At 37.7% G+C, this 14,675-nt stretch overlaps 1 protein-coding gene across 2 annotated transcripts in view; it reads left to right on the top strand.

The window, feature by feature from the left end:
- Nucleotides 1–10,094, top strand: part of FAM167A (family with sequence similarity 167 member A) — a 54,077-nt gene extending 43,983 nt beyond the window's left edge. For both annotated transcript variants that reach the window (XM_003757928.4, XM_031951129.1), the window contains exon 3: nucleotides 6,215–10,094. In XM_003757928.4, coding sequence (XP_003757976.1) covers nucleotides 6,215–6,478 — 264 coding nt within the window. In that variant the 3' untranslated portion in view covers nucleotides 6,479–10,094. The remainder of the gene's footprint in view (nucleotides 1–6,214) is intronic.
- Nucleotides 10,095–14,675: the final 4,581 nt, after the last annotated feature.

Here is a 14,675-nt window from a genome sequence, read left to right as displayed (position 1 = left end):
TTCTATATATGCACTGCTGGACAAGGTTGGAGAAGACCATGGAACATGCTGACTAGATCCAGCGGAAATTTATTATATGACATCAACTGGGCACTATGACAAGACAATCATTTTATACCCCCCTAAGTAATCAGTGTGGAGCAGGTATGCAGCACAGTGGATAAATAGCTGGGCCTGGAAACACAAAGCTCCATCTTCCTAATTTCAAATCTGACCTCCAACATTTAGCAGCTGTGTGACCATGGACAAGTCACTTAACCCTGTTTACTTCAATTTCCTTATCTGTAAAATTAACTGGAGGAGGAAATGTCAAACTACTCCAATATCTTTGCCAAGAAAACTCCAAATGGATTCATGAAGAGTCGGACATAACTGCAAAGAAAGAGTATTGTTATTGTTGTTATGTATTTTAACCCCTGACTTCAGAAATAATTCCAAAAGAGCCATAATCCTACCTCTTTAGGACCTGTCAAACAAATTGTCTTCTCCCTTTTATCACTAAACTCTTTGAGAAGGCCAGCAACTATAATAGATGTCTCCACTTTCTTTTCTTTAACTCTTTTTTGACTGTAGTTTGGTATCTTTTCTTTCCAAAGTTACCAAATATCTTTCAATTGCCAAATCCAATGATTTTCTTTCAGTCCTTACCCTTTTTGACCTTGTTACCATTGATCCCTCTTTTCTCTCTAGGTTTCTGTGACATTCTTGAATCCTGGTTCTCCTCCAACATGACTAATTTTCAGTCTTTTTTGCTAGATCTTTGTCCAGGTCCTGCTTGCTAAAAGTGGGTGTCCCCTAGGATTCTCCTGGACCCTTTATATATACTTATCTCTTTTTTTTCCTTTTATACTATTTTATTTGGTGATGTCATCAGCTTCCATAGTTTCAATTACAATCTCTATGCTAATGATTCTCATATTTACTAAGTCAATCTTAACTTCTTTCCTAACTTTCAGAATTATATCTCAGTTATCCATCAGATAGCTCTAACTGGATGTCCTGTAGACATCTTAAACTCAACATGTCTAAAACTGAACTTGGTATCCTTTCTCCAAAAAGCTCCCCTCTTCTTAAATTCCCTATTATACTGTTAAGGGTACTGATATGCTCCAGGTCACCCAGACTCATAACCTGTGTATCTTCTTCAACTCCTCACTCTTTCTCACCTCCCATATCCAATCTGTTGCCAAGTTCTCTCTATTTTACTTCCATAACATTTCTCATACATGCTCACTTCTGTTTTCCGATACTGCCCTGGAGCAAGCTCTGAACTTACAACAAGGACTAATTGCAGTAGTTTGCTGGTTGATCTGCATGTCACAAATCTCTCCCCACTGTAGCCTGTACCCTACTTAGCTTTCAAAATAATCTTCATAATTGCTATTTGATCGTGGCTTCCCTGACCCCTCTCTGATTCAGTAAACTTTACTGACTCTATATTATGTTCAGGATCAAATATGAAATCCTCTATTTAGCATTTAAAACTGTTATCTGTTGGTTAGCTGTGCTCCCTCCTATGTTCTTATGCCTTACCTTCTGCCTCCTTTGTGACATGGTTTTCCTTACTGTTTCTCTCAAAAGACATTCCATCTTTTGACTCTGGGCATTTTCACTGGCTCTTCCTCATACCCTTCTTATCTTTACTTCTTGTTTCCTTCATGTCTCAGTTAAACTTTCATCTCCTCTAAGAAGTCTTTCCTCCTGACACACACCCTATAATGCTAATGCTTTCCTTCTATTGATTATCTTTAATTTATCCCTGTGTATCTTGTTGGCCCATTGTTGTCTTCATATTAGCTCCTCCATTAGATTGAAATCTTAAAAGCAAGGATTTTCTTTTGTCTTTTTTTTTTTTTTTTTTTTGGTATCCCCAGTACTTAGAATAGTGCCTGGCACATAACAGATTCTTAGTAAATGTTTATTGCCTAACTGCTTGTCTGACTTCATTGACAGACTCTATTTTCTGAGGCAGAACATTCTAATTTTGAACAGTTCTAAATGTTAAGATGCTTTCCTTGACATTGGTTTTTGCAGTTCCTACTAATTACTCTTGGTTCTATCTTCTGGGACTAAAAACCACAAATCTCCCACATGAGAGATCTTCAGATATTTAAAAACAAGGTTCATGTTCCCTGAATTTCCTTTTCTCTGGGTTAACATTCCTGGTTTCTTCAGTTGTTCTTTATGTGACGTGGACTAAATAACAAAGGCCCTTCACTACTCTAACCGTCAGTTTCTTCATTTTTAAAATTATGAGATTGAACTGGCTTTTTAAGTCCATGAGTTTATTATACTTTATTATGATCTAAAGTGATTGGTACCTCTGACTTTATAAATAGTTAAAACAAAACAAACAAAACTAAAAACTAAAAACCAGTCCCCGTGGGAAAGGAGAAAGCAAAGAAAAAAATGGCAGGGAGAGAAATACATTTTCATCTTCCTGATTTTTCCGATTGTCTCAAAACAAAGCAAAATGACAGCAATACCTTTGCTTTCATTTGAAATGGCACAGGCTTAGGCAAAGAGAAGAACCAAATACTCCCTTCTCCATATTCTTTGACTTGTTCTTCCTTTAACCAGCCTCCAAGAAGATCTAATCATGAGAACACACTAGCTCATTCCTATTCAAAACAAATCTCATTGCAACAAATTCCATTACATAGAAGGATACTGTATAGCAAAACAACCCCATTCCTCCAAGACAGTCAGATGATCCTTGTAGTCAGGGACTGTTTTATTTTTGTTTCTGTATTTCCAGTGTTAGCACCATGGTTTGCACATGGTAATGCTTAGAAAGCACCTGTTGATTTGAACTGAATGCTCTAAACACATGAGAAAATACATGAGCATTTATATAGCTTCAAGAGTCTATTCATAATTTCACCTGATTCTTACCATAACCTAATGAGAAAGGTATTATGAATCAATCAGGAAGCCCTTGTTAATTAGTAGTTATCATATGTGAGGCACTGTGCTAAAACACTGGGGATATAAAGACAAAAGGGACCTAGTCCCTACTCTCAAGGAGTTTATAGTCTAATGATGGAAACATCTGCACCTGTAGAAATATACAGATAAATACATGATGAAAACAAGGAAGTGTGAAAAACTATTTTGTGTTGTTATTGCCATTTTATAGATGAAGATATTGAAGCTCAGAGATTTACCTATTAAACTGGGATCTGATCCTAGTTGTCTCATAACTCCAAGTCCAGAATTTTTCCATTATTTCCTTCTACCTCAAAATAATAAAAAAAATTTTTTTAAAAGGAAAGGGTTCAAGCAAGCAAACAAACAAATGTTATTGATTGGATTGCATTAAATACAATTGTCCCTCCCAACTCTGTACATTTTCATTGGTTATCCTGCATGCCTGTTATCTCCTTCTTTGACTAGTTTCTTTGGCTTCCTTTACATCTCAGTTAAAATCCTGCCTTCTACAAGAAACCTTTCCTCATCTATCTTAATATCTCCATCTGAGATTATCCTCTATCTATTTGTACATAGGTTTTGTTTATTTGTTTTTGCATGTTGTTACCCCCTTTAGATCAGAAGCTTCTTGAGAGGAGGGATTGTTTTTACTTTCTTTGATATCTTCAGTGCTTAGCACAATACCTGGCACACACCAGGCACTTAATAACTGCTTATTGACTTGGGAAAACTACAAAGTCCCACATTAGGACAGCTACAGGGAGCCTAAACTGCTTGCTTCCCTATAACAGTAAGATTTTAAACTTCTCTCACCAAGTCATTTACAGTAATTAAAGGTTTAGCTGGAGAACAAGCCACACCTCAAAGAACCAAGTAAATGTTATTTTCTCTTCTCTGAAAAAAAATCTGTCATACCAAGATGGGACATACCTTTGCTCAGGCCACCCGGAGTGAAAGATCAGGATACCAGCCCATTGCATCGTTTCCATAATGAGCCAGGAATGAGATGAAAAAATAATTTGGAAAATTAATATGCACCAGGTGGGAAAATTAATACTCACCAGGTTAGCATACCTTGGGGACAAGCCTAGTCCCAAGGATAAGGCTTATACAGATTCTTTATGATGTCTAGGAAAAAAAAAATAGAAGCCATGTATAACAGAAAACATCCTATAATCAGTCCAAGGCAGATCAATCCAAACACTGCTTTAATAAATACTTACTATACAAGTCATTAATGTTTCTGGGTTTCAGTTTCCCCATCTATAAAATAAAGTAAAAAAAAAAAAGTCTTTTATAGTTCTTATCAGCTCTGGTGCATTGTTTTTAACTGTCTGTGTGAGCCTGGACAAATGTCTTTCCTTGATCTGTCTGTGAAATAGACAGAACAGAAATTGGGTTTGAAATCATTCCATTCTCCTCAAGATGGCATTGTTTTTTTTAAAATATATACATTTTTTAAGACAAATACATTCAAAACCTATGGGACAGTGAGAGCAGGAAAACATGCTTTAGCTTCTTTGATGGATGGCTGTAGCCTCTGCCTGATACCCCAAGGTGCTTTGTTCAAATCCACTTGGCTCAAGCACCAGGAAGTTTTACCATTAACAAAGGTATACTACATAGCTTAGCCATGACTTCATAAAAGCAGCAAAATAATTGCTTTTTACAAGTTGAGGCACAGTAAACAGTTAGAAGGGAGAACTCAGGAAATCTGTGGGGAGACAGCAAGCCCAAGTCTTAAGAGAGCCCATTTTGCCCTAGTGTCACAGCTCTAGAAGGATCAAAGCACATCAGAGATCCCGGTGTCCCTGAGGAAAATCTGACACCTGGAATGTATCCAAGAAATGACTGTTTAAAAATATAAGATAATATGTGCAAAACATTTTGTAAACTTTAACATGATGTGCAAATGTCAGCTGAGAGAGGGAGTATAGAATACTAGAAAGGGAAGTTGGAGTCCAAATATAAATCAGTTGGAGTCCTCAGTGTAAATCTATCTGTTACTTGCTACTTGTGTACCCTTGGAAAAGTCACTTAGCAGGTATGAACCTCATTTTTCTCATTTGTAAAATGGATTTGGACTAAATGACCTCAGTCTTCTACCTTTAAATTCTAAGACTAGATCCTATAATCCTTTCTTTAAATAACAAAGTTTGAAAATTGTTCTACGTACATTATCTCACATAATTCTTACAACATTTCTATTAAAAAGATAACATTTTTACCCCCATTTTCCAAAAAAGGCAATTGAGACTTGGAGTTTAACACAATTAGTAAGCTAGTAAGCATCAGAGGCAGGATTCGAACTTGTTTTCCTGGTTCTTGGGGCAGCAATAAATGTTTTATCTAAGAATATATCACTAATTGGTGAGAAAACATGGACTAGAAACCTAATCACAGTATAATCAATGGACATTAACCAGTAGCATATCATAAAGAATACCAGAACAGGAGTTAGATGATCTGGGGTTAAGTCTTTATTCTGACAAAAAATAGCACTGTGATCTTGGCCAAGTCATGTAAAGTTTCTACAATTTATTGATCTGGAAAATAGGAATCACAATACTTTGTGACAGTGTCATTGACAGCTAGTTATTACAGTGGATATAGATCTGGGACCTGAAGTCGGGAAGAACTGAATTCGAATCTGACTTTAGGCATTTCTTAGTTGTATGATCCTGGGAAAGTCATTTTATCTCTATCTATCTAACTCATTCTCCTTAACTGTAAAATAAGGATAATAACAACACTTTACCTTCTAGGATTGTTGTGAGAATCAAATGTGATAATAATTGTAAAGCATTTAGCATAGTGCCTGACACATAATAAACACTACATAAATGTTATTATTATTATTAATAATGTATTAAATGAGGTAATGGAGGTTCCCAAACAAGTACTTCCCAAATGAAAGGTATTTTTACTAAAAATCATTCCCCTTTCTCATATGGGGAATATTGAGAAAATAAGAACTTTCTAATGATCACAACACATGTGATTGGCAGAAAAGACTTTAGGACCCATCTCCCTCAGTTTCCCAGGGCTACCTTGGTATGTTCAATATCTGTCTCCATTGCCATGGCTGGGTCTCTGCTACTGCATCTGTCTTTGGCCACATGTCTATTAGTGTGATATTTCTTCCTTTTGTCTCTGGGACAAATGAGTTTGTGCATTTTAAGCCTCTAACTTTATTTAGCCTCTTCCTAGGTAGGATAATCTTCTCTTTAGAAAAGGGAGTCTCTCACTTATCGCCAACCCTGTGCTAATTTTTGACCCCCAGGCAGAGATGCGATTGCAAGATCAGCAGTTGGCCCGACAGCTGATGCGCCTCCGCAGTGACATCAACAAGCTGAAGATAGAGCAAACCTGCCACCTCCACCGGAGGATGCTCAATGATGCTACTTATGAGCTGGAGGAGCGAGATGAGCTGTCTGACCTCTTCTGTGACTCCCCCTTGGCCTCCTCCTTCAGCCTTTCCACCCCTCTTAAGGTCATTGGAGTGACCAAAATGAACATCAACACGCGCAGGTTCTCCCTCTGCTGAAGGAGAATGAGATGTGGAGATCACCAAAAGGGGAGTGGTGCAGTAAAGGGTTGGCAGGAAGATACACAAGTTCAGATGCCCATCAGCAGTGGGACAAGTTCCAGGTGGAGGTGGAGAGGTTCCTGAGCATGGGGCTGAGTTTCCCTGAGGATCTTGCAGGTCTTGGCTGGGATGACTTGGATCCACCAGAACTAAGGAACTAGAACTTTCAGACAGATGTTATTGGGATCATAGAAGCCTTCAAGACTTCTTATCTGCTTAATATCTGAGTGATCCTTCTATAAAGCTGTTTTACTAGTGATAGTGCTGTAAGAGATTGGTTCCTTCCAACCTCCTAGTCGAGCCTTCCCTCCATTCCATGCCCATGTGCCTGTGAACACAAATCACTGGTGCTATGACCAGGGCTGCCAAAGGGAGGAAAAAGTCCCTCTGCCCCAGGCACTGTGGCCCTACCCTTATTGCCAAAGGATCTCCATGGGTATCAGATATAATGAACCCCTAAAGTATAGGGAGGTGATTCTTATGCTCAGTGTACCCATCTCAGTGTCAATGTCCCTTCAGTGTTGATCTTAAAGTCTCCATGTATTCTAATCTAATCAAATCAAGAAGCATTTATTAATGCTGTGGTAGGCACTGTGTATACAAAGAGAAAAAAGTGTTCTTCCCCAAGGAGTGCATTTTTCTGAGTGAGTGATAGGGCTCTACTACTTATACAGTTAGGTAGCAGATACACTTTTACATAGGCCTTCTTGGAAAAGGAACTCCTAGAACCAACAGCTAGGATCGTGTGTTCCTGGGTGCTGACACTATAACACAAGAGTAAGATCCTTTTGGCAAAGCTAGTCAAAACTTTTGCCAGTTTTTGATTCAAGTTCTTAGGTAGCAGTGGAAAGAGATACCATTTCTGCTACATAGTCTGATGGTCCTTCTCTAATGTAATACATTAGAGATAGATGTTGAACTTAGGTTTTACTGTCATTAAGCAGAAAATACCCAAGAGAACCTCCAAAGAGGCCGTATATTGTTGTTCTCATTTATTTATTACTCCCCCTCATGCCCAAAGGGGCACATGAAGACCACAGTGGGTTGAATTCAATTTTTCCCTTTAGGGTACCCATAGAGTTACCTGGTGAGTGCCAGAAAATGCCTCTTCACTGAGCTTGGTCATACCACCTCCCTAACTTTATTTCCATTTTTACTGCCTTCCACAAAGACAATCAAAATCAGCTATCACCAAGTCTATGTATCCAACCAGTTTCCCAATCTGATTGAATTAAACAGTTACTTATAATAGCAGGTAACTGATTAGTTCTATCCAAAGGGAGGAACTAGTTGATTGTGATAGAGCTCTGGTACTAGAAGAAATGCTTTCTGTTTTCATAGAACCATCTCCACTGGTACTGTAAAGGCCAATATCTGAGAGAACTGAGACTCAAAAAATAAAACAAAAACAAAAACAAAAAAACCCCAAACAGCAGAACATTTGTCGCAATGTCCCCAAATCAGCAATAATTAAATTATAAGAACATTAACTTCAGAACTAGAAAAGACCAATAATATCATCTTGTCCAATTCCTTTATTTTGAAGGCTCTGCACATATAACTTATTCAAAGTCATAAAGTTACTTAACAATATAACTCTCCACTTTTGCTTTAACCCAGTTTCCTCACATTTCCTGTGCAATCCAGCTCAGCTGATTTCCCAGACCTGCCTCCTTCACTGTATACTCCTCTTTTTTGAATTTAAAATGTTTTGCCCAACCCCAGATGGTTTCTGGACAGCAGAGAGCATATAGATTAATATTTCTACTCTTTAAGCACAACATTCCACTGCTCTTTTTTTCCTTTAAGGTTCCATGGGGCTTAGTCAACACACTTTTAAGAGTTTTTATTCTATTTTCTGATTTCTCCCTAATCCCTGAGCACAACTCTAATAAAAACAAAAAACACCCACACATTACAGATAAGAGCCTAGGCTATAAAAATATCCTGTATGTGAAAATGTGCACATAAGCAATTAAGTCACTGGAATATATAAGTAAGGAAAAGAGCAAAGAGGAGAAATATGAAGCTTTTTGAGGGAAATCAATAACTCATAGTAGGTGAACAATAACTTGAACTGCTTCTGGACTTTTGTAGGTGGCCAAAGAATGTAATTATTTCTGTCATCTGGAGCAGGTGGCAGAAGGACAAGACCATGATCTAAGATAAACTTACCCAGAGCTTTGATTTCCAGCTTCTGATCTGAAAAGAAAAGGAAGTTAATCGCACAACTACATCCTTGTGAAGTTGGTACTGGGCTCCTGCACTAAATACATCTTGTAGAAGCTGGAGACTATCACCTTAATAATGATTTCAATGTTTACCTAGAAACACCAATGTACTCTAAAGAGGCACTCCTGAGCTTCTTGGAGAAAGAGGCCTTTAATGCTATGAGGAAATGCAGTGTTAGGATGAATAGAAATCTAATTTATTATGAGATAGAGAAGATACTCTTTTCCCCATATATACAGAGGCATGTACAAATGGTCCATGTCTCTCACACAGAAACTAGATACCCAAGCACTCAAAATATACTCACACACTTCAAACATATGTTTAATCAGATCAATTTTAGACCTAATTTAGGTCTAAATTAGGGATGGGAATTTAGATGGGAACTGACCAACTTAAAGTGCACTCCCAATTTTGGCCCAAGTACATAATCTGAGCAATCAATAGGATCAATAAGATAGCTAATGGAAAAATTGGCCCTTTAGTTGGAAAAACATGATTTGACCCATTAGTTGATTTAATACATTCACTTATTTAATTCACAGTTATTGAGTGTGTGGAACTATTTTAGACAGAGAGAGGGCTACACTGATAAATATAATATAGATGTCCCACTCTTCCTTTCCTCAAGATTTTATGATCTAATATACGAATATTTATAGTCAAAGGAAAAGTGCATAGAAGAGGCTTGTATAAAGTCTCTTGGCTTTATGAGATAATGAGACTATAGAGGGGGAAAAAAGCAGTTTCTGACATGTGGCTGCAAGCTTTCTCATAGTCTCCATTTTCTAGGAGTGATTCTTTTCAACTTGTAATGCATTCCCATCACTTTTCCTGTGTCAGTCACAGCTTTGTGTTGAGAGTTCCTTTGTAGATTGGTCCTGCCTTAGGCAAATTATTGCACAGATAAACTCTATCTCCTTTCCCCTCCCCATTCTCAACACAAATTTAATCATTCAAGGTAGGCCTTAACCTTCTCTGCCAACAGACTCACCAGATTTATAATGGGTAGCAACTGGTCCAATGTGTGTATTATGTCTCCTGCTTGCATTGTTTTCTTAATCTGTCCTGTGCCAAGCATCTTTTAAGTATGACATGCAGCAGACATATCGTCTAAGTAACATTGTCTAATGGCTTTGTATTTACAGTAGCCAATCATAGTGGTCTGTTGACCCTCAGATATCCTGACAGTTTTGGATCTCCTCACATGTATCTCCTAGCAATACCAAGTGCTATTACATAGCTGACAATTTCTAATTTTATTTTTTTGATTATTTGTTTCTATATTGCTGTTAGAAAAAGCAAAATAAAAAAATAAAATGATGTGCATTTTAGAAGACAAGAAGGGTGATTTCAGTTTGTCCCTAGTGTCATCACAAATGTCTTCTCCCTTCCTCTTGGTATTCCAGTTCTTCCAAAGAAAATTACATAAATGGTTAAAGCTTTGAAGCTGCAAGATTGAAGAGACCTCAGGGCATGGACCTAGGAGCCTCTGGATCCAACCCCCTAACTGGACATCCTATTTGTTTTTTCCCCTCAAATTCATGACGTTTTGGGGACCTGGGAGGATGGGATTATGAAGAGAGGGAAAAGGAATCTGAAGTTCACTAAACCAAATAACATACCAGCAGGGAAAAATCCAGGTTTTCAGGGTAAGATCAAGTAGAGTAAAATAGACCAAAGGATCTAAGACTGACTTTGCAGTCAGAGGACCTGGGTTCAAATATCATTCCTGAGGCTTACTAATGGGTGAACTTGGGCAAAATCACTTATGGGGTCATAGATTTAGAGCTGACAAGAACTATAGTCTCAGCAACCTCATTTTATAGAAGAGGAAACAGAAGCTAAGATAAAATACTTGTATAGGGTGATACACCTATCACTAAAATAGGATTTGTACTCATCTTCCTGACTTTGAACCCTGAAGACTTTATGTTCTATACAACTTAGCAACCTTAATCTCTCTGGATCTTAACTCATCTTTTAGATGGAAGAGTTAGACTAGATGACCTCTGAAGTCCCTTCCAGCCCTAAACCTATGGAAATTGATATATGTGAGGCTCTGAAATAATTGAAATGAACATGTCAGGCATTATAAATATAAATGCATATTTATATTTATACAAACATAAAAGCAAAAACTATAAAGGCTTCTTCCCAGAGAAAGCTCTCACTCTACTGGAGACAAAATCATGTACATCAGAAAGGTAAGTATAAAATACAGAGAATGTGGAAAGCAACAGAGGAGAGGGCAGAAACAGCTGAGCATCCTGGGAATAGTCTCCAAAAGCTCTTTGCCAAGCACCACCATCTTTGGAGAGTCCTAGGCAATTCTTATGTCTCTCTCTTTCCTTAAATTGACTGGGCTTTGCTAACCACTCAGGATTCATTCAAATACAAAGATACCTAAGCATTGAAATATTCTGAAAAAAAAAAAAGAAAGAAAAAAAGAAAAGCTTTCCTCTAGGACCCCTGGCTCCTTTAATAGGAAGGAGAGAAGAAACAAAACTATTAAGCATAATACTTTGAGTTGACTAGCTTTTTTTTTTTTTGTAAAATATATATATATGGGAACTGAATACTAGTTTTCCAAAACTGTTTTAATCAAAGTAGTTGATCTAGTTAGCCTGTCAGTATAACTTTTCTGATGTTGAGGAATGAGGTCAGAGCACTGTTTCCCTACGGTCCTCCACAATTTCCCTTGGCTTCTTATCAAGAACAGAAGTGCTTTTACCCTCCTAATTTCCTGTCTCAAAGCCACAAAGTCTGTGCTCTTGGTGGGCTCCAAGAGGAAGGTTAGAGTGGGTGGGTTGGTGGGGAGAGATGATTGTGTTAGGCTGAAGCCAAGATCAGCCAGAACAAACAAGGCTATCATCATCATCAGCCCAATGGAGGAGGACCTGGCTAGACCAATGTACAGATTAGATCCATTTATTTTTAAAGACCCCCTATGCTTGGCTCAAAGGAAACAGAATATAGTTAGGAGTGGAGACAGCTAGGCGTCTACAAAGGAAGTTGTTTCATGAATACAAACCTCTCCAGCTTTTGATGGGTTTGGGAAGTCTTTATTTGTGAGAATGAGAAGTTGTTGAATCTCTCTTCTCCTCCCATACAAGTTAGGGCATGTGGCTAGGCAGCCCAGAAATTCTCTATAGAATAGTCTTACAAGGCTGATTCAACAAGTGGGCTCTCTACATGCTCAAGAACTTTTTCAAAATAAGTGATTTTAATTCTGTATTTTTCCAATCTTAATAAAAATAATAGCATTTGTATAGTGCTTTACATGTATTCCCTCATTTGATCCTCACAAAAATCCCAGGAGATAGGTGCTATTATTATCCATATTTTATAAATGAAACTAAGAGTGAAAGATTATATGACTTGCTCTTTGTTACTTGTAAATGTCTGAAATAGAATTTAAACTAAAGTCTTCTTGATTCCAATACCAACCTATGAAGAAGGAAAGTGAACTCCCAAGATCCTTTGAGGTCATAAAAAGGAAGAAAACAGAGACAGGAGGAGCATGAACAAAGAAGGAGGAGGGAAGAGATTAAGAGATCAAGGAAAGCCAAAAAGGAAGGATGAAAATAAAGAGCAAAGAGAGTGGTGCTGAGACAGAGAACAAGGCAAAGATTTTTTCTTCCTTTCCTTGTCTTTATAATAATTTTCCTGTTAATTCTGCATGACAGAATGGAGAAAGAAAGCAGATGCCAAAGAAATCAGAATCCACCCAGACCAGGAGCATCTCCAGGATGCAGGAAAGAACATCAAGGCTGCTCCATCTTCTACTCATGAAATTAGAAATAGACATAGTTAAATCCTGTCATTCTCTTAACTTTTAAGTAAAAAAAAATTCCAACCAGCATTGAATCTGGAAAGGATTCAGAAGTCATCTAATCCTATCTTAGCCTGCGATACCAATGAGTATGTGACTAAAGAAAATTTAACTTGTCCAAATTAGTTTCTTCTTCTGGAGAATAGAAAAAATAATAAAACTAGGTATATTAATAATAGTGGCTAAGCAATACATTGGATAGAGTACTGATATGGAGTCAGGTGGATGGATTCAAATCTAGCCTCAGGCAGTTGTGTGACTGGACAAATCATTTAAACTCTTTGTCAGTTTCCTCAATTGTGAAATGGCAGTAGTAATACCTACCTCCCAAAGTTGTTGCAAGAATAAAATGAGATATTTATAAAGTGCTTTGCAAACCTTCAAACACTATATAGATTCTTTCTAGTTATTATTATTACCTATAGTTCCTATTTCACAGAGATGTTGTGAATGAGGTCATTCATGTCAATACTTTGTAAGCCTTATAGTACTATACAAACACAAACTTTTTATTAATAGTTTGTCCAATTGATTCTTGTAAGAGCCACTCTCTAACCCTGTCATCAGCATCCTATGCTTCTGAGACAAGCTTGGGAGAGACCAGAAAAGCTGGAGAGGGGGCTCCAGGGCCAAATCCCAGAAGTCCAGCTGACCTTTGATAATGAAAATTCCTCTAGAAATCCATTTTAATTTGCTACTATTTAGGGGAGGAACAGCAATACTTATCTAGTTCAAGATAATAATAGTTGACATTTGTCTAGTGCTTTAAAGTTAAAAGTACTTTCCAGCTATCATTTCATTTCATTAGCAATACTGTGAACTATTCACAAAAGGATATTTGGAACCAGCTACCTCCTTATCTCCCAGACTTAATTTTCTTCCTTGTCCTACTTCTTCCTTTTCTCTTGTTTCTTCCCACTCCACTCCTCTTCTTTCTTCTCTCCCTCTTCTCTCCCCATATTATTTTCTTCTCCTCCTGCTCTTCTTCATCCTTTTTCTTCCCTCCCTCCCTCCTTCCATCTTCTATCTCTGTTTCTCTCTCTCTCTCTCTCTCTCTCTCTCTCTCTCTCTCTCTCTCACACACACACACACACACACATCTTTTCTGCATTTTCCTTTTCTCCCTCTCTTCTTCCTTTCTTTTTTTTCTTTTATCCCCATTTTCAGGGTCTTCTCTTCGCAGTTTTATTTTTTTTTTTGAGTAGGCAAACTATGCCAGCTTTTGCCTTATTTCTTATCTAAAGTGACACAGGTGTTGAATGAGACAAATGAGACCTGGGAAAAGCTTTATCTTAAAAAGGTCAAGGTCTCCCATTGCATCTAGGGCAATCTGTTGTCTTGATCCATGTCTTGCCATTGTACTCAGACGATCCTGGAGGAAATAATGAGACTGGTGAGTTGAACAGCATCCCCCTTTCACTTAAATCCAATTCACTTGCAAGTGAAGACATCATCCTCCATTGACACTTCAAGAAAAAAGGACTCTTCCTTCAAGGGGGTCAACTAGAAAAGGATTACCTGCTTGGATAATGACCTCTTCCAGTCCCTTCTTCCAGAATGTAAGCCCTAAATGTCCTTTGTACTCACAGATGAGCCATAAAAGCCATACTTTTAAAAATGATTGTCTGAAGTAATTTAATGTTTCTCCCATCTAAGACTTCCCATCCCACTTGGTCTCTTCACCTCAAGGAAAACACATCAAGTACCTACCTCCTAATTTCTCATATATTCGGCGGTATGCTGATAAATGTTTAATAACTTAGCTCTCTGAAAGAAAAATTTGTGTGCACATATATATTAGACTGCATTGTTAACACTTTCTTAAGTCTATACAATCAACAAAATAATAATTTAAACCCTGATTTTTTTTTAGTGATAGATGATTTCTGAGGTGTAAAATGCTCATGAGGGAAAAAAATAAGAATTGGCTCTTGCAAGCCACTCAGAGCTAGCTCAAGCTTATCCTTGCTTATATCCTAGAATTGCAACATCTTAAACTGTCTTGCTCTTAGGACAGGACCTCTCTCTCCATCACTCCTACTCCTCCTCCATCATAGACTTCTATCCACCCACACAAAACAAAACATC

This window comes from Sarcophilus harrisii, chromosome 2 (assembly GCF_902635505.1).
Source record: "Sarcophilus harrisii chromosome 2, mSarHar1.11, whole genome shotgun sequence".
Lineage (NCBI taxonomy): Eukaryota > Metazoa > Chordata > Mammalia > Dasyuromorphia > Dasyuridae > Sarcophilus > Sarcophilus harrisii.
Note: the sequence above shows the minus strand (reverse complement) of the source record. Positions and strands in the feature narration are given on the sequence as shown.